Below are 20423 nucleotides of genomic sequence, written 5' to 3'. Positions count from 1 at the left end.
GTCTGCTGGGTGGTCGCGGTGCCAAGCTGCGTGGGGGCTTGGGCAGGGGCTGGGGCTCGGGCTCGGGCGTGATCCTCGGGGCTGCTCCTCGGGGATGGCTGAGAGGAGGCAGCAGCAGACGCTGTGGGAAACTTTTGGAGTACACCCGCAGGGTTTGGAGCAGGAGGGCTTTGGGGAACGTGCCCCGACCTAGAGGACACAGTCACGGCCTAGAGAGGACAATGAGGAGGTGGCCCTGGCTGCGGCGAAGGAAGGTGTGACCCAGCTGCTTCGCAGGCACACGTCCTTTCTAACCCGCTTTTGGTGTCCACCAAAGCCCTGGCTGCGCTCATTAATGGGTTTGTACTTAGACTTTAAAGCCCTCAGGAATTCTGAGAGCTGCGATGCTCCTAGGTAGCCCTCGCTGGCTGTGGAGGGAGGTGCAGGATGCTGCAGGTGGCCTTCCCTGTGTCCCCACCCTGTGCTGCTGCAGCAACCAGGACCGTGGTGAGCAGCTGGCAAGGGCTGGGGTGGTCAGGAATAGGTGCCACTGAGTTTCCATCTGCAGGACTCCTGGGCCTGAGGACAGCCGTGGTATTTGCTTCTGAAATTCAGATGACAAGTATCCATGCTTTATTTCCTGAAGGAATTCGCTGTATATACCTAACTATTAAAATTCATGACTTGGAAGTTTCTTGCTCCAAGATCTGACTCGGATGTCACTGTCTTGAAATCACTGTGGAAAGATCCACAAGCAGTAACTGTTGCAGCAAGGAATTGGTATTGATGTGTAAAACTATGAAAGGAAGTTTGCACCTGAAGTCTCAAAAAGCTCTGTGGTTAAGTCCTAAAAACAAAACATAATGGAGAAGCTGGGACAGAATGGCCACCCATTCTCATAATTTATTGTCCCAGGGCAGGCTCCAGATCTCTGATATTCTGCATAAACCCTGCATCTTCTGCTTCACTACCCACAGCAGAGACTGTTGCATGGTGGGACACTCAGTGCCTTAGGGTTATGCTATACCCAGAAGGGCCGTGAATTCACAGAGAAGGTCATGCAGGCAGTTTTTCTTTTTTATGTGTGTATTAGTTCACAGCACTGCCAAGGTGATCACACTGCACTCTTTTCAGTTGTGGTGGTGTTATGGAGAATTGTCTTAAGCCATTTGGGACTTAGTTGGTGAGAAGCAGCATCTTTTTATTTATTGCAGGATACAGGTACCAGAGCTTGTTCGTTCTCAGGCTCTGCTCAAGAAGATGCTATCAGCCTGCCTAGATCAGTAGGGGAGGCAAGGCCTGGGAGGTTGTTTTAGCCGGTGTATTAAAGGTCTGGATGCTGTTGGACTGATGTGTGGCGCCGGCTGAACTGGAATCCCTTTTATACGTTCACATGTCTGTGAATATGCTGCAGGATAGCTGCTGTTGTTTATCCAGAGAAGCTGAAGCAGACTCTTTTACATGTAGACAGGACTCTGCCAGATCCTGCAGTAACCTTTGCAAGGGTATCAAGGACTTAGACCACGTAGATAGAGCAGATGCTGACTGTGAGGAGCATCACAGTATCTCTGGAGGTGAACAGGCTGGGTCACAGCCAGCAGCACTCTGTTTCCAGGCAGATGCTCTGAGTCTGGAGATTGGGACAGAGGTGGGTATGGCAAGCCTGGGCAGGGCATGAAGTTGCCTTGGAGATTGGGCAAGATTTTTAAACACTGATTGAAAAGAGATCCATGATGAGTCTTTTGCCATTAGCCTCTTCCAAGTCTTTCTGTCTACAACAGATCTCTACAGGAGTACATGCCAGTAACGTTACTTGTAAACTGGGCATTGGAAGTAGGGAAGAACGGGGGGAAAAGGATTCTCTTTGACCCATGACTGAGGAATGTGGAGGAATACAGGGACTCTTTGGTACTTTATAGCCTGGCAAGGGTATTATCTGAAGTGACAGGACTTCTTCTTTTCCCCCTGAGGCTCCCGCTTACATGCTGTCCATGTGTCAAGGCAATTCTCTGCAGACAGCTGGTAGAGTGCAAAGTTTAGTAGTATTGCCTGCAGATGAGTCAGCAGAAGAGAAATAGCTGGTTCCTGTAAAGTGCAATGATCTTGTAGGCAAAGCAGCGCATGACAGTCACATCTGACTGTGCCAACGCCTCCCAGGTTCGGAGGGACGATAGAGCAGCCTTGGGGCAGGCGGTGCCACCCAGGGAGCTGTGGGTGTCCCAGGGCCTCGCTGGTCCCACTGCCAGTCTTGTGCTCAGGTCCAGGGTAGGAATTGAAACAGCCTTGAACTGGAGTATTTATCAAGTTGTTGCAGTCAGCTCTTGTTTTGCACAGGCTTTCAGTTTAAGTAGCAGGATTTATTTTGCTTTGACGTATAAATCTGCATGTGAAAAGCAGAAGAAATGGCAGGAGAAATCGTGCTGCTGATGTAAGTTTTCAGATAATATTCTTCAAGAAGTCCTTTGGGACATCAGAAGGCAATGCAGATGGGCCAGGTCCTCGTGCCATCATTGTGCTCAAGGTGCAGAAAGATCTGATCTTTCTGCAGGAGTTCTCTGACACCACCAAGGCTAAAAAACATCATTGCTGTCTATGAAGATGAATTGAAATAAGGCTTTGGCTAAGCAAGAAGATTTGCCGTGCCTATTCCGACCTTTTCCACCTGCCAGAGGTATTAACTTTGATGTTGTAGTTAAATTCCAGCTCTGACGGTGGTGTAGTTAATTCACACTAAGGAAGGAGTTTTACATTTTTCCCTGGCTATATATCTTCTTCCTTGGTGGTAATCAATGCTTGTCCTTTTTCCCTCCCAGAAGCAACTGCGTTTCAGTGGGATTCAGTGATTCCCTGACAGGGAGGGTGACTCTTCTGTCTGGTAGTCGACTGCTCCTCGCAGAGCTCGTACAGGTCTCTCTCTCTCAGTGAGCCAGCTGGCAGGTGATGCAAGGCCCTTCTTTGGTATGGGATATGCACCAAAGAAATAAGTTTAAGAAGCAAAGCCGTTAGTGTTTTGTAAAGTGGTGCAAAGACTGTGTTTTGCCCCAAATGGGACACTTCCAACCTTGCTCCTTGCAAGCAGTTTCTCATATTTAGCCATGGACTCACTAATGTAGGAGGGTGACACTTTAAAATAGAACAATGTTAATATTTTACAGCAGGGCTCTTTCTTCTGGTTATGCTTGGTTTCTATCTTGGAGTGTTCAGAGTGAGCTTTGAGAGTTGTCTTGTCTTTCCTCTTCCCCATCTGCTGCAAATGTAATTAATTTTAGAACAGGCAGTGTTTTATGCATTTGGGGAAGCAAAGCTGTGTCCTCATGTGTTAAGGTCAGCTAGAGATGCTGGATCCCATTGTTTGTAATTGTTTAGGATGCTATTTTTGTCACTTGGGTCAAAATGAAACATTCTAAGATTAGCAGCTTTATCGCAGTAAGGTGTGTTGTTTTTGGAAACACGTTCCCAGTTTTTAAGGAAGACAAGTTTGGTACTGGGAGGACTTACCAGAAATGCACTAGCCACAGCATAGAGGTTTTAAAGTTCCAAAGAGTGGTAAAATTATTGTTTAATTTCTGCATTAATTTGAGTAATTAACAGAGCTGCATCACTCAGGTGCTCAGCCCAGCTCTCCAAACATTGCAGAGGCTTCTTCAGCAACACCTAACTTGTAAGATCAGAGCAGATAGAGCATGTTTATCCCATCCTTGAAGCAGGTTTCTCAGTATATCGGGTAGAGTTGCTGCTGCTTTGTGGCTGGTACTGTCTCACCACTGCTGCTTATTTAATGCAAAGCCAGTAATAGAATATATGAAGTTGGAACCCATTCGCTTATGTTGTTTGCCATCATTTGACTACAAATACCCTGAGAGGTGAAAAAGTTAGTTAGGGTGGAGGAGAGCCAGTGGTTTGGGTGTGGGAGAGGCTGGAAGAAGCTGTTGGAGTTTTCTCCTGGCCTGGGACAGTGCTGCTGTACATCAGCCTAAAGCACGGTGTTGCCCTGTGCTGTAACCTGCAGTCTTTGTCTGGCCATGAGCTCTGCACCCAGCAGGAAGGTGATGGTGATAATTCAGCTGAGAAGTTGGTTGCTCTGGTGGGCTGGGCTCATGTGGGAAGAGCTTCACCTGGTTGTGTGTAGGGGCTGCTATGTCCGTACTTCAGCACCAAAACCTCTGCCAGTGCTTTTCATGTTTTGCTGGGCAGTGCTTCAGAATGTCTGCATTCAGCATGTGAACAAGCTGGTTAATTCTTTCCAAAGAGAAGGAAAGGGAGTGGTCACAGACCAACAGGGGACTTGAAGCGCAGTGAAATTATTTTGACCAAAAAACAAGAAAAGCTGCTGCTGTTTCCCTCACTTTTTCCATGAACATTGGGTTACTTGAGCCAAGGACAGATGTTCAATGCTTTTTGTGAACTGAATGATTTCTGCTGGGACCGTGGTGGTAAAGTAAATGACTGATACAGTGTGCTTGCAAGGTGACACTTTGCAAAATCTAAGAATGACTTGTGTCATACCCTGTGTTTTCACAGAGGCATTTTGGAATCTGCTGCATTTATAGCACCGATCTTGCCTGAAATTTAAATGTTTAGTTAAGTGTTTGAAGACTTGAAGCCAGGGTTGCAAACTCTTTTTGCCTGAGGTTGCTTTTGCATCCTCCCATATGTTTGTTGTTAGGAAATGGTAAATTAATTACTGGAATGGGGGAAACTTGGCAAGCTTGACTCACAGGCATTATGGAGTGAGTGCCGGATGGGTCATGCAGTTCTTAAGTGTTCTTGTGGTTGCTCTTCACTGTCGCTTTTATCTTCTTCACAGTATTTTTTGGCTCCCCACACACCTAAGATTCTCTTTTCCTGTTCTTAGTGTATTGTAGCAGGTCTAGCAGGGCAGCCAGGGATGCTTAGATCCATGTAGCCCCAGCCCAGTTCAGCTGTGTTTGGCTCTAGCGCTGTCCCTAAGGTGTTGTCTTGCTGATGCTCAGTGAGGAGAGTGGGATGTTTATGTGTTGTTTAACTGTGTTGGACTCCTTACTTTGGAACATTCCTTAACCTGGAGTCATTTGTGCTTGAGTAAGTCCGATCACTAAATCTGCTTCTTAACAGAGCTTCCACAAAGCACACTTTCCTTGGCTGCCAACAGCAGAGGTTTGCCAGTGGCCCTTAGTGAGGACAGTCCCAGCTCATTCCAAGCAGGAACATTCAGCAGAGCCCCTCTACTGAGGAAAAGGGTGGTATTTAGGGGGGCATCTGCCCTTTCTCATACCTTGCACTTGCCCCACCTAGCACATTCCAGCACACCCATAGCATGTGGGTGGAGAGACGTTTTAAATTCCACACTGCTCTTATTATTAGGGGGTTGAGGCATGCACGTAAGGATCATTCCTTGGTGGAGGGGTCATGCTGTTCTCAGGAACAGCAGGCCAGAAATGCCACTTGCTGCGCTGGAGAGGTGCACACTTCAAGTGAGCAAGAGACATAACGCTGCTCTTTAGTTTTTGCAGATCTACCACCCATTTCTAAATCCTGCAGCAGATGAAAAGGGAATATTTGCTGCCACACCTTCCTGTAAACCCGTAGTTTGGCTTCAGCTGTGTGAAGCTGGGCTTTCTAATACTCCAGGGCCCCTTTGGAATGGTATGGTGACTCCAGCTCAAAAGCACAGATAACTTACTTCCACATAGCTGTCACAGTTTCTGTCCCAAATTGGTGGTCTGTCTGTCTGTTCATCACAGAAGCAGTTCAGCTGTACCACCACTAATGACAACCTGGTACATAAAGTGCCAGAAGTCAGTGTGCCCTAATGTGGTGTCAGCAGCTGCTTCACCATCTGCTGAGTCACCACTGCGGTGGGGACAGGGGACAAGAGGGGAGCATGGTGGCAGCCATCCCAAAGTGAGCTGTCCCCACTGGGGAGCTGCAGCTTGGTCTTACACAAACAACAAAACAAACAGCAAGCCACCTAGTCATTTAAGTTCTGACCCCTTCCCTCACCCTTACCCTTCTGCTTAGGCCTGCTCCTTCCTCTCTTGAGGTTTCTACAGGGATGCAGCACACCCAGCCAGCTATCTTGAGGGGTGTAAAGGGTAAAGAGTCCAAATGAGAGCTGGGGGAGGGCTGAATGTGGACTGGGTGCACCATAATCCTTAAGTTGCTTTTCAGATATGAGAGTAATATAATTAGCCTTTTAGTAATGATTTGTAATTTGTATTGCAACTCTTGTTTCAGTTTCTCTCCAGCCAGCTGACTGCTGCACGCTTCTCTCTGCAGAACAGCTCTGAGTTGCATTAAATGATTCAGTATTCCCACCAGGCACTGTTTGTCAAGCCTTGGCAGCTGATGCCAAATACAACTGGCTAAGCCCCTTGTGAGGTAGCTGTGTCTTTGCACTGACCTTCTGTACACTGTGCCTGCTGTTGACTGATTCTGCTTTGGAAGAACTGACAAATATCTCTCTTTTCTTTCTTTTTTTTTTTTTGTTTTGATTTTTTTTGCCCCTCCTTCATTTTGTTCCAGTTCTTACTGGACGTGCTTGGCAAGATGGAGCCGCCAACCTCCTCCAGGCTGAACTCCCGAAAGAGAAGAAAAGATGGATCTGGCCCTAATGGGGCAACAGAGCTGGATGGAATCCCTCCAAAAATGTCCCGACGCTCACTCGTAAGTAAGCAGAGATATGAATTTTAGGAGCATGTGAGATCAGAACATTGAGCTGAGGTGGTTTGTCTGTGGACACAGAAAACAAGGGGGGGCAGAGGAGAAGAAGCACATGACAGTAGCTATCCTTCTTGCAAATCCAGTTTGAAATCTTCCTTTGTTCATACTAATAACATACTTACAACGTGAGCTTAAATTAGGTCTGAGGCAATCGCTAAGCTGCTTTTGTAGTGTGTCCGGCTTGTCACTTAAGCTGAAGTGGCACAGGCATGCATATAGATATCCATGGAGGAGTAGCATGTCGCTTCTGAGAGGTGTGTTTTGAGTGACCCAGTGGGAGGGAGAAATACTCCAAGCAGGCACATGGAACTGCAGGAGGGTCTGAGGTCTGTAAGAACCCACAGAAGTAATCTGTTGAATCCATGCTCTGAAGCACTGGGAAGATCACTGTTTGATTTCTCTTGGTCCGGAGAAAGACTGCGTTTATGCTCCTGGTACTTCAGGATTGTTCAGGAGCAATAAAAGTAAAAGCACAAACAACTGGAAGGATTTCTCCTAGATCAACCTTGGGACAGCTTTAGCAAGCTAAAGCCAGAGGGATCTCTTCTGAAGGGGGTCTGGGCAAGTTAATGCCAATGTAAAGGGCTGACTCTAACTTGTCCTTGCCACAATATTGCAACAATGGGCTTTTTACAGTTCTCCTCTGCCCTCTTCCTGGAGCTGTCCTGTGCATCACGTGTGCTCTGGTTGTTCTTTCCTTATCTCTATCAAAAGCCAGCTGCCATCCCTGCCACGTCGCACTGGGGTCTTAGTCCTTGGCAAAATAGGGTGATGTGTTGCAGCTTTCCTCCTCAATGGCAACATTTTGCTCTTCAGGACCTTCAACCCTGTCCCACAGCATTGGTGGTAATGAAGTAAGAGCAGTGCCAGCAGTGAGAACTGGGGAGGCAAGCATTGGGAGTGGAGGCTTGAGCTTGTGTGACTTATCCCACAGAGCCTTTATATCCTTGACTGTTGTCAACCCCACCCCTGTCTCTTTTAAAGACCCCATGTCTTTTCAATAAGGAAAGAGAAATGTGCAGGTTATTATTCCATGGGAGTCACTTGCTCTTCAAGTTGGTGCCTGTCCTGTATCAGAAGTAAAGCATCTGTCTACAAATAGCACAAGACAAGTGATATCTAGCCACTTTCTAAGCTTCCTGCCTGTTTTTTAGCCACAGGGCAAACACAGATCTCCTGTGAAAGATTTCTTTTTTTTCTTCCATTTGCAAAAGTTTTATTTATTATAGCAAGAGTAATAGTGTTGCCTAACTGTGAGATTACCTTGAAGCCTTTACCACTCCCAACTAAGCAGCTGGCTGGCAGAATGTTCCCCTGAAGCAGCAGGACTCAGCAGCAGATGGTGGTAACAAACCTGCTGACACATAAGCCTGTTGTACTGTGCACACCACGTTAGGTTCTGACCCTCCCAGGCCCTGCAGAGGAAGGGCAAGACACTGGCAGGACCTTTTGAGAACGTTTCTCTGTGTTCCTCTGATAATTTTGATAGGGCTTTTTTATGCTTTTGTTCCTAGCTACATATCAGGTGTGTGCCAACCAAACTACAAAGAATCTGGTTTTATTCACAAGTCCCAGATACAATGGCAGTGAAGAAAGGAGAGGCCTGCAGGCCTTAACTGACAGTAAGGATCCTGGCAGAGGAGGTGGTGTGTGAAACACGGAGCCTCAGTAAGTTAAAGGAGATGCTCAGCAGTATCAGTTTGCTTGAATGTAGTGGTCAGTGGTTGTTTTCCTGTGCTCTTTTCTATAAGCACTCTAATGAGGAATGACAGTAGCAATAATAGCAGTGGTTTTTCTGGTTGCAGTGGTGCTGGGCACCGTGGCAGGATTCTACAGGGGGACAGGAGGCCAGAGAGGAAACTGCTAAGACTTTTGCATCTTGAAGGTGTTATTGATCTGTAAGCTTGTTTCCTAGTGTTCTGACTCAGGAACGAGTTGTCCATTGCTGCCCCACATCTTCCAGCTAGAAGGAAATTTTGTTATGGGAAGGGCAGATGTTTTGTTTCCATTTAGAGCAGACCAGAAATGATGCCTGGACTTCAGCTGTTGGTTAAATGTACTGCTGTGGTCAAGCTAGCAAGTTAGAGTTGTTTTCTTGAAGCACCTGGAGTATTCTGCCTCAGGTTAGTCCCTCACTGTGTATGGCTCAGAAATGGTGAATGTAATATAATATGACAATACACACATTAGTGCTGCTGTTGGTATTGCTCTTCTGCTCACTCATCTACTCAAATCAAGGAGCTGTTACAATTTGTATGTCATGGCACAAGCACTCAGGCACAGCAGAGTGATGGTCTTTCTAGAGTGGACGTAGCTGGAGCTGCAATAGTGAGGTTTGAAGCTTGGCTTGTGCTGCTGTGAAGTGCCGTGTGTCCAAAGTCTGGGTTTAGCAGCTGCAGATCTGAGCCTCCGGTTTTCTTGGGTCCAGTATAACTTCTGTCTTCTAAACTCTACATTGCTTTCTCTCTTACTCTCTAAACTCAGGCTAATCACCCTGCAGGGCTGTTTTGAGGTTTTACACTAACTAGTCTTTTAGTACACGTGTCTGAACTGTGCAGAGACGCAGTGAGTCACTCAGTGGCTAGGACACTGCAGTGGCAGTGCTGCTGCTTTGAACTGCCCTCACCTTTGCATTCTCACAGCGAAACTTCCCTGGCTGTTTAGGGGCTGAGGGAACCGGCTCCGTTTTCAGATGAAGTGGAAATCGACTACAGCAAGCCATACATCAGAGTAACCTATGAGGAAGCGATGAGAGGGACCCCTTGTAAGTAAAAAAACCGGACTGGAAGGAGATTGTGTAAATGTTGGGGTTTTGGGGGGTGCGTGTGATTGTGATATCTCTGAGACCAAAACAACCTTGTGTGTTGGACCAGGTTTGCAGCCAATGACTTAGTTAATGCTTTGGTGATTAGATAACTGTTCCCATGTGAAATTGGGCCTGTCAGTACAACTGAAATTGTAGGTGTGAGGAGCTGTGCCTTCACCAGTAAGGGTATTTTGAAGCAAACGTATTTGTCTTAACTCTTCTTGTGCCACTGACAGCTACAGAGTAATATCAGATACATTTTGTGTACTACTTTGTCTGTGGTAGCTTGAAGTTAAGCACTTTAAAAGTCATCTTTTCTGATAGTCGAAATGGACAAGTGAAAAAATATACATATCTGAATGTCCCATTCTAGCCTGGATTTGAAGTAAAGTCAGTGTCATTAAACACAGTTGGCCAGCCTCACAACAACAATGTGGGAGAAACACTGTTCTCTTTGCAAGTCCAAAGCAGAGGCAGGACTGACTCCTGAGGAATGACTGCCCTCTCCTGCCAAACAGAGTGTGCAGATGGTGCCATCTTATTTGGCCTCTCTGTTATAGCTACAGAGACAATAAAAATGCTGCATTTCTATCTACCTGACCGCTGCTGACAGATGAGCCAGCTCAGATTGAGACCTGGCAGTGGTTTCCTGCTAGGGGCTCTGGAAATCCAGTGTATTTCACAGTCCACAATAATTTCCCAGCTGAAAGTCTCCAGAGCCTGCACAAAGGTCTCTTGATTTCAACACTGGTAGCTTTTCTGCCTGCTAGGACTAAAATACACTGCATGCTTCCTTGTTGCTGTTTATGTCTGTGCTCAGGAACTGTAGCTGCTGCAGGTACAGAGGAAAGGGAAGGATGTCCCAGCCAATTTCCAGAATGTGACTGTACATTCATAAAGGCTTGCCAGGACCAGCCTTCTTTTGGCATACAGAGAGCTTTTGCAGTCGCATATCTCCAGATCCTTGGCTCTTTGGAGCCTCCTGACATCTTCAGACTGAGGTCGTAGAATCACTAAAAAGTGGTTGCAAGAGGCTGTCCTCAAACTGACTCCTCTGCTTAGCTTGAACTTGACAACCCTGACCTTTGCATCAACTCCTCTTCCTGCTGCCCTCCAGGCTCTGTCTCTGGGTACCTTCAGGGCCCTCTCCAGAGCCCTGGGGTCTCAGCAATCCTGCTAGGTCTTATCTCTGCCCTGTCCTCACTGCAGCTTTGGTGTGCCTCTGCTCACACCACTTCCCTGAGCCTGTCTGCCTGACTAGGCTAGAGAGCAGCAGGCTGTTCCTGAGTGTGTCAGATACAAAGACTGTGTGGCTTTCTGTTACCAGCAGCAAGAGAACTGCAGTCCTGTATAGTCTCAAGACCAGAAGTCAGGGAGCCTCCCACTATTACATGGCAGGGCTAGACTATCTCACTTTACCTCTGTGCTGACCTCAAAGAGCTGAGCTACAATTTCCCCTGGCAGAGGTAGCCTGAGGAGAGATTTGTTCCTCCATATTTATTTATGGATTTAGCTGCTAATGCCAGAGGTTCAGCAGAATTGTGTCTGCTTTGCTTTGTGTAGTCCACCTTGTGTTTTGGATAGAGCCATTGGGTCTAGAGGAGGCAATGATGCTGGTGGGGGATTAGAACAGTCTGGTCCCTCAACCAGACTGATAGCTGTGGCAGCAGGCTGCAGAGGGGGATTCTCTAAAGGTCTTGAGATGCCATCCTGGCAGGCAGGAGGAAGTCAGGCACCTGTGAAACATGTGGGCCAGTTCCCTTCTGGTAGTTCACTGCTGTGAAAAAAAGTTTATTCTGCGTTTGGATTTCCATAGAAGGGAAATGTTCAGGGTTTGCTTTTCCTTAGGTCTCCCTTTATCTTGTTAGAGTGATATATGGTAGGCTTTCAGTCTGCCTTTGAATGTGATTGTATTTCAGCTCAGATGCATTTGTTTCCATGTGGGAAGACGGAGAGACAGCCATTTCTCTTCACAAATCTGTCCTGGCTATGGCTCTGTGTTCTGTAACACCCCCATGAGCTTAAGTAGGTCCTCAAATGCAGGCATGAGCAGCAGCTGCTTCTCCAGGAAGGCATCTTCACAACTGTCTCTCTGTCCCTTTGGCACAGTGGATCGCCCCGTCAGAGTTTATGCCGATGGAATATTTGACTTGTTTCACTCTGGACATGCCCGGGCCTTGATGCAAGCGAAGAACCTCTTCCCAAACACATACCTCATTGTTGGAGGTAAGGAGTGACCTTGTTGACTTTGGCTGTTGCAGGAGTACAGTTTACCTGCGTCTGTGGTTGTGCATACAGGGCTTTTGTCTTTGTGGCCTCAGTGGCTCTCACTGAGCTGGTTGTCCCAAATGTTGCTGGAGTCTTATTGCAATGTGTTGAGGGTTGGATATGTCTGCAGAAAGATTCCCTGTACCAGGTGAGTGCTTCAGGAAAAGATTTTTGATCACGCTGTTCTAATTTGACCCTTCTATTTTGTGACAGATACAGGTGAGTTGCACACCTGAGTATCAAAACGTATTAGGGATAACTGAGCATTTGACTCTTGAATAAGACAACTAAAGAATGAGTAACAGTCCTTCTGTGGCTGCTTGAGCTTTGTGTCATTTGTATTGCTCTGTAAGTCGCTCCCCAGCTCCAGCTCCCTGCTGGGGATTGCTTATGGGAATTGCTTAATGCCAGACAGATCCCCTTAGGAGCATGGAGATCAGAGTCATTTCTTGGGCATGTGCCTGGACACATGGAAGTCAGTGAGGCCCCATTTCTCCAAATAGAAGTTCACCGTTTAGGCTGTTAGGTCGTAAGTCTTTAGATGATGCCAGAAATATCCTGCTGAGTGCCTGAGGGGATCTGACACAGGTGTTTTAGCCAGGCTTCCTTCAAGAATGTAAGAGGAAAAAGGATACCCTTCTTCTGGCTGCTGCAGTACACGGGCCTCTGTCCAGGCAGTGCCTCTGTGCCCCTCAGGCTGTGCATGTTGTCTGTCGAGAGCTGACCCCTGGTCCCCTTGCACCAAGACTGAGACAAGAGGCCACAGCCCAAGAGAACATGAGCTCCAAGCTGGGAACAGTCTCACCCGCTCTTTATCATGTTTGTCTAGAACGTAAATACATCCAATACCAGTGAGACTGGTAATGCCCTGTTAACTTTTGAGTCTGATAATCAAATAAAACTCCCTCCTCAATACCTTGCGTTGCAGATTATGAAGAGTTGTTAATTTACTTTCTCGTAGAACGTAATAATTAAACTAACTTGATTTCCTGTGAATTCACCCTGTGTTTTAATACAACTTTCCAAGAACTCAACTGTGTTATGGCATTTTATGAAAGGGGAAGCTTAGACAATGGGGTTTTTTGTGGACTTCAGATTCCAAGCCTGAGACATCCATAGGCTTAAAAGCCCAGTAGGCCCCCAGGTGCTGTTTCATACAGGAGAGTTGTCTTCTGTGTTGGCTGGTTTTCTTGATAAGCGCTGTAAACTCTAGAGACCCTGAAGGCTTGGGGTGTGGGCTTGGGCAGAAATTCCCCAAACAGCCTGCCCGGAATTGCTCAGGAGTTTAGTGCCTTGTACTGCTCCCTGTTTCTGGTTCTTTGTGGCTGGAAGAGCTGGGTTTGGAAGTGCCATTGCCAGCCTCTGCCAGCAGCGATGTGTGCAAGATCCTTTTACTGTGAAGCACCGGGGTAAGTACATCAGGCTCACTGCTGTCTGCCTGTTTCTCCAGTCTGCAGTGATGAGCTGACCCATAACTTCAAGGGCTTCACGGTAATGAACGAGAATGAGCGGTATGATGCTGTGCAGCACTGTCGCTATGTGGACGAAGTGGTGAGAAACGCGCCGTGGACGCTCACGCCCGAGTTCCTGGCAGAGCACAGGGTAATTTGTGATATCTGATCTTTTTGGAATTTTGATTAGCCTCTTGTCTGTTCACAGCAAGAATTCATCCTTGAGGGTGACCTCTGCCTGAGCAAGCTCTTTCTGTTGGAACTCCTTGACTATAGAACGAACTGGGTTATGGGGATCGAGTGGGTTTCTTGGGAGACTAGAAGGTTTTGCTGAGTTGGCAGGTAATGTTAAAATAAGGTAGAGATTGTGACATGGTGAAGAAGCCTGAGAGGGTTCTTGCTGTTCCAGGAGAAGTTGGTGCTGGGTAGAGATAGGTGTGAAATGCAGTAGGGAGAGGATAACATGGGTTGGAAGGGATTTCTGGGGGGTGTCTGGTCCAACTCCTTGCTTACAGCAGGAGCAGCTTACATTTTCATGAGCTTCCCTGCAGCAGGAGACCAGGCAAGCTGCCTTGAGAGTCTTTTATCAGTTGGTGAGATAAAGTGAAAGGAATCTCTAACATCTGTTGAACTACTTTGAGAGGTGAAGGAGTCTCCAGGGGAGACTTGTTGCCATTAACAAACCATTTCTCTGCGGGGCTTAAAAAGCTGTGTCCTTATTCCCAGGCTTTCCTTGCCTCTCTGGCGTGTGCTTACAATTGATAGGCAATTGCCAGTGAGAACTTGGGACTGCTCAGTGTTGCTTTCTTGCTGTTCTCTGTCGCACCCGTGGAGGTGTTGAGCCAAAAATTACCAACCTGTGACAGAAGCAGACCTGCACATTCAAGATAAAATGTTGACTCACTTTCTTAATTTTCAGATCGACTTTGTTGCACATGATGACATCCCCTATTCCTCTGCTGGCAGTGATGATGTCTATAAGCATATAAAAGAGGCAGGTGGGTCTGAGTCAGATTCCCCAGGGCTTCCTGTCAAAGATCTGCTGTAGTTTCTCCTGTACCTGTGTATGGGAGGACTATTTATGCCTGGGGAAGTGGCACTGCCCCTCTGGGAACAAGGTCTGCCCAGGAGGCTCTGAGGGCAGGAAGAAGCAGCTTTAGGCCCCATTTCATATCACTAGGACTGACCCATGTCCCAGGCCATGCATGGCCCAGCATTAATTCCTAGTTCCAGTCTAGCTGTGATTGAATTAACTGCCACCTTTTGAAAACGTACTGCAGTTTGTCTTACAGATTCTCACAAATGGGGAATTTCATGAGCTTAGCAAAGGGGCTCCTCTAACTGTTTGCTGTAAAATTCACTGGGGGTGCAGCTTTCTTATACTATCCAAACTTAGCCCTCACAGCGTGTTATATTTCCACCCACTAAATTGTAGGGTCCCTTGTCCCCACACTATTCTATATGCAGTGGGTTATGATCAATAGTCTTTATACCAGCTAAAGTAAAGAACTTTTCATTAGAATACCTGGTATTTTGACAGGGTTTTGACAAGCTGTGGTCTTACTTGGGTCTTCCTTATAGTCCCAGAAAGGAGGACTCTGGTATTGTACATTCAAGGTCAAAGATGTGGTGATGGGAGGACAGTTAGGAAAGTTGCTCTTGACAGGAGAGATTGTTTCCTAGTAGAGGTGGCAGCAGCTTTTTGCCATGTGTCTTGCTACAGCTGTCTTGGGTCCTATTCCCCAACTTTAGGCATGTTTGCACCCACTCAGAGGACCGAGGGGATCTCAACGTCAGACATCATCACACGGATCGTGCGGGACTATGATGTTTATGTCAGACGGAACCTGCAGCGGGGCTACACGGCTAAAGAGCTCAATGTCAGCTTCATAAACGTGAGTTGAAGGGGGTCTCAGCACACACTGCAGGGTGTGAAGATGCTGAGTCTTGTCTAGTGATAGCACAGTCCTGCCACATGCCAGTAAAAGGCCTGTCTGCAGAGCTAAGCATTTGCACCAAACCAGCATCCTTGGAGTAGAAATTAAACTTCTTCTACCCCTAAAATCACCTCAGGGACCCACCCAGAGGAACTGGAGATTTGCTAATACTGCTCCATTGTCAGAGATATCCTGGTGACATTTTACCTATTGAAAGAGCTGGAGAGAGGGTGTGTGACGAAATATGTGCTTTCTTGAATTGAATGAAAAGTGGGTTGTTTTTGGCAGCAGCTGCTGTCTCATCTCTCTCCTATTCCGTCAGCCACCTTCTTAAGGTCATTTGTTAGGATAAAATCTGATCCTGTTCCCACTGTACTGTTCTCTTCCTGGAGCTGCAGGAATAGTAGTAAGCACTTGAGTAGGACAGAAGGACGTGCCCTGATCCTCTGCTGAGCAGCTCTAGCCCACAAACAAAATACATGGCATAAGACACTTCTGATGTTAGAAATAAAGTAGTAAACATTTTTTTATCACTCAGATACCGTGCCTGTGAACAACAATGAAAGAGGAGAGGTAACGGCTGCTTAGCCTCTCTTTGGCATGTAACTCTGCCTCTGTTTAAAAACACCCAGCAAAAAGCCTGGTGCTGTTGTGATATGCAGACAGACCTACAGCAGGTCACTCAAATCTAATCTGTATGTTATATAAATATTTCCTTCTTCCATGCACTCCTATTAGATAGTGCTTATCTCTCACTTTAGCCTTGCTCTGTGTGCTGTGCCAGTGCCTGCCACAAAGTGTCTCACAGCCCCACTGTGTCTGCCATGTAGTCTGGGGAAGAAGTGTCATGGAAATGAAGGAGAAGTGTCACCAGACTAATGGAGATGCTGAGTCTTAAGCAGCAGTTCAGTGTAGTAACACAGAGCAGAAGTGGTCACCACTGAGATTTAGTGAACTGTGTTCTGATCCACCACTTACTGTGCAGGAGAAGAAATACCACCTCCAGGAACGTGTGGATAAGGTGAAAAAGAGGGTGAAGGATGTAGAGGAGAAGTCAAAGGAATTTGTCCAGAAAGTGGAGGAGAAGAGCATTGATCTCATCCAGAAGTGGGAAGAGAAGTCCCGAGAGTTCATCGGCAATTTCTTGGAGATGTTTGGTCCAGAAGGCGCGTTGGTAAGGAGGTGCTCTGGGAAAAGGGGATCTTGGAGAGATCAACGCTCGTTGTAGGGCTTCTGCAGAGTCTGCAGAGCAGAGGTTTAGGGTTTAATTGCGGTGCTCAGTGTGCTGCCTGTCTCCAGACAAGTTGTCCCAGGCGTGGGCAGCCTGTTTTCAGGGAGCCGTCACCATTGCCAACTAGATAATGCTAGTTATGGTTGTAGGTGAAAAGTTCCTCTGTCGCATGAGCTGGCCTGTCAACTCCAGCTTGTGCCCTGTTGGCTACTGAGCTGCCAAGAGGATGGCAGTCACTTTGTCACTGGCCTGGGATGAGTCTGAAGCTACTTGTTTATGCCAGGCTTTCCTGTGCTGCTGGGTAAATATCACAGGCACTTCGTGTTAGAAGTGCTTGAAAATGTGTGGTGATTACTCTGTGTGCAGTTTCCAAAGCCCAGAGTGATGCTGGGGCATTTTCTGCTCTTACATTGCACAAAGTAATGAAGGGACACAACTCTTGCTGCACAACTGTAAGTAGTGTTCATTTCCATGACTGTTTAAACTGTGCTAACTGTCTTCCTGCTTCCATCACTAGAAACACATGCTGAAGGAGGGTAAGGGCCGGATGCTGCAGGCCATCAGCCCGAAGCAGAGTCCCAGCAGTAGCCCCACACATGACCGCTCCCCATCTCCCTCCTTCCGCTGGCCCTTTTCCACCAAGACTCCTCCTTCCTCACCCGCCAACCGCTCCAGGAATGAGTCTGCAGTCACCTATGACATCAGTGAGGATGAAGAGGATTAAGCTACCTGCCAGGATTTGCTGTGAACTGCTAATCGCAGAATCCTAGGTCCAGACCCAGCGGGGAACTCTAAATGAGCAAGAGAGCCATAGGAACAGGGCTGACGGTGAGCACAGGGCCTTGGAGGCACCCGTTGCTCTTAGCAAGGGCTGCTGCCTGGAAGCACATTCGAACCTCCTCTCCCTTCTTCTCCCCAAATCCCCTTTTTATTGTTTACGTTCTAGTAGTTTCCAGGGTGAAGATGGCTTTTATATTTTAAAAAAATACTCGTTAAAAGCGCAAAGAATAGCACTCTAGCGTGGCTTTTGTTTTGGTTTCTTTTCCCTTGTTAAATCTCCAGGCAAGAGGGAGAGTGGGAATATCCATCTGTCTCTTCTTTCCTTCAGCTCCTCTGTCTTATCCCCCCACCCCCAGGCAGTATCTGTGCCACTGCCAAACGGAAGACCCCTCAGTTCCTCAACCAGCATGACCTCGAGGGCACTCACAAAGCAGTGGTGTAACAAGGCTTCTAGGAAATAGAGACCTCCCTGCTGGGCTGGAGCGATAGCAATCTATCCAGCAGACCCTGTAATGCTCACATGCCTCTAAACTGAGCTTCCCAGTGTGTCGCAGTGAGGGCGTGCTGGGCAGGGGTACCAGCTTGGCACGCAGGAGTTACACCCAGGAAGGACTCATGGCACCGTAGAGTGGCACACCCCGTAAAGCATGCAGCATTCACAGCTCCAAAGTATACAGGGGCTGCAGGGGAAAGGCCTGTCCAGCTAACCTCAACAAGACTGCTAAAATTGAGCCCTCAGTTGCTGTTGGAGAGAAGAGAATGAATCTTTGCTTCAGGGCACTTGCTGTCTATGCCTTTCCTTGGGTGTGTGAGAGCCCATGTCGGAAATGAATGTGTGTACTCTTTTGAGAAGTTCCTTGTCCCAGTCTGTGGTGTGTTATACGTGTCACTGTCTGTGCAGACGGCCTCTCAGCACTGCTCTGTGTGTGTTTGTGTTTCAGTTTCTGTGCTCTAAGGGCCAGAGCAGTCCTTTACACTGGTGCTGTGAAGTCGCTGTTCTAAGGGCAAAGCAGCCAGTTTTCTGTCCATGTCAATGTGTGCAGCTGGACAATGAAGGGCACGTTTTACCCCCATGAAGGGTCCCAGTTCATGTGACAGTTACCTGGTTTGTGCAGCACATGCACATATTGGTGCAGGCTCACTCTGATCCTTGAGGCAGGCCAGAAAGAGCATCAGAGAGTGCTGCAGCTTTTTTTAAGTCTTTAAACGTGTAATGCTTGTTTGAATCCATGGTCCAATTGTGCCTGCTGTCGTGTCTGTGATACACACTGAGCTTTGTGGGCTGCAGCTCCCCGAGGGCACTCGCCCTCCCGTGCCTGAGCAGAGCAGGTCAGTGCACTGTCCCACAGCCAGCGCTGGAGGGACTGGCCTTGCTGTGGAGTTGTGGAGCTCCCACTCACTTTTCTGTCAGGTTTGCCTGTGATTCCGTGGTCTCTGGGTGGAGCTGCTGAGCCGAGTTGCCCGTACCCTGCAGTGCTGGGAGCAGAGGACAGCTCAGAGCCCGGGAGTGCAGCAGTGCAGCAGTGCTGCAGGGAGGTCTCCAGATCGGGATGTGAGGCTTGGGAAGCAGCAGGTGCAAGGAGGAGACTCATCATGTGCTGCCACAAGCTGTGCACGATATGATGCTTCCAGGGTACATGGTGGTCCTGTGGTAGGAACAGGCTGCAGCTTCTTTCCAGCTTTTATCTTGCTGGTCCTTTGTCATGCTGTCCAAAGGGCTTGACAGAGACTCTGTGCTTCTTTTGAGTTCAGAGCCAGTATGGGAAAGGATATTTTGGGGATCCCTAATCTTCCACTTGGACTTCTTTCAGCAGGGATGTGTGTGGCTGTGGGAATGTGGCTGGCTGCTATGGATTTTAAGCTGTAAGGAGCAAATGATGGTCACTTGGTAGAAGCCAGTTGTTAATCCTCTGGTTTATGAGTGGTAGAGCACTTACTTTTTGTCATCCACACTGTCTCTTCCCTCATCTTCCCCACCTTCCCTTTCTCACCCTTCCCTCAGTATGGGTGTTGCATTGCTTTCCTGAGCTGGATCACGAAGGCCAGGCTGCTTTAGAGCCTTACTACTGTTTAAAACACAAGTTATGCAACAGTGTTCTATAAATTTGGATAACAGTGGTGTTTTGGATGGTGGCTTATTCTGCAGGGACCTTAACATATTTGGTCTCTCTGCAAAACCTGGGGTGCTCAGTAAGAAGCCAGCCATGGTTTTACATGTAGCTTGGAATAACAGAGCTGTTTCTTGTAACCAATAATCCCTGCTTCCTCCTTGCACTGAAATTAAATTGGACACTCAAATCCCGATCTAGTCTTTTTTTCTTTTTTTTTCCTTTGTTGTTTTGTTTTTCTCATGGATTGCTAGACCAGCGCTGTCATGTCCTATCAGGAATAGGACATTGATCTTTCAGCAACACATGTGACCAAGTTTCCCAGGATCATCTTGTTCCCCACAGATATACCCAGTGCTGCTGCTTCAGGGCTGTCCTGCTCACCCCTAACCCATCCCTCACTCTTCAAAAGAAGCATCCAGAAGAGACATGCTTGAATTAAGCATGAAGTAAGAGGTACAGTGGGAAAATAAAATTTTACTAGCATGCAATGAAGAACGTGTGGAGTTTGATGCTGCTAAATCCAGAGTCTACTCCTGCGAGACAGCCCTACCTCACTTTCTCTGTAGAGCTGGCGTAAGCCTCTAGGAGGGGATTTTCTGATGGCAGAGAACAGCAGCAGGAGAATAGAGCTGAAAGATGCTAAGGATGCTGGTAGAAGCAAGAGCATCAGAGGGTGCTGCAACTTTTTAGGATTTTAAACATGTAATCTGTTCATTTGGAAACACGGGCTATGTTGTGCCTGTTGTTCTGTAATGAACACTTGGAAGTCAAAAGACTGCCCAGTGGTTTCTGCAAGTTGCAGTTGTTCCTAATGTCTGTCCCCACCTCTGTTCTAAGTGTAGAGCAGATACTGGTACGGGGGCAAGGCTGGTTAAGGCAGCATTAACTACTTGCCTGTGTTACAAAGGCTCATCGACGCTCCTCCTTTTGCCTGGCTCCAGGCTGGCAGGTGTGGATGCTCCCTTCTGTGCTCTCAGGAGCAGCTACTGCCATGGAGAACGTGCCCCAGGGACAGGCCAGACCCATCCAGAGGTCTTAGGAGAAATCACCATCACCCTGGCCTTGCCTTGGCTCTGGGACCCCAGGCAGCAGCACCCAGAGGTCATTGTCACAGCTGGATGTTGGGCACCCCATGATGGTCCCATTCCATGGCTGTGC

General features: G+C 47.6%; 1 protein-coding gene across 1 annotated transcript; it reads left to right on the top strand.

Moving 5' to 3' along the window:
* The first annotated feature begins 6246 nt into the window (after positions 1–6246).
* PCYT1A (phosphate cytidylyltransferase 1, choline, alpha) lies at positions 6247–19456 on the top strand. Its single transcript, XM_018074996.1, has 8 exons — positions 6247–6624; positions 9346–9445; positions 11597–11713; positions 13206–13357; positions 14126–14204; positions 14959–15101; positions 16129–16317; positions 16892–19456. The coding sequence occupies exons 1-8, from the start codon at positions 6508–6510 to the stop codon at positions 17096–17098; spliced, it is 1104 nt and encodes a 367-aa protein (XP_017930485.1). The 5' UTR covers positions 6247–6507; the 3' UTR covers positions 17099–19456.
* Positions 19457–20423: the final 967 nt, after the last annotated feature.

The sequence above is a fragment of the Manacus vitellinus genome, unplaced genomic scaffold (assembly GCF_001715985.3).
Source record: "Manacus vitellinus isolate BGI_N305 unplaced genomic scaffold, ASM171598v3 scaffold_29_pilon, whole genome shotgun sequence".
Lineage (NCBI taxonomy): Eukaryota > Metazoa > Chordata > Aves > Passeriformes > Pipridae > Manacus > Manacus vitellinus.
Note: the sequence above shows the minus strand (reverse complement) of the source record. Positions and strands in the feature narration are given on the sequence as shown.

Excerpts from the sequence above, each read along its gene's own strand:
- PCYT1A (XM_018074996.1), top strand. The coding sequence starts at position 6,508 with ATGGAGCCGCCAACCTCCTCCAGGCTGAACTCCCGAAAGAGAAGAAAA. Across the intron at positions 14,205-14,958 it reads TAAGCATATAAAAGAGGCAG|GCATGTTTGCACCCACTCAG; the intron begins GTGGGTCTGAGT and ends CCCCAACTTTAG. Across the intron at positions 15,102-16,128 it reads TCAATGTCAGCTTCATAAAC|GAGAAGAAATACCACCTCCA; the intron begins GTGAGTTGAAGG and ends CTTACTGTGCAG.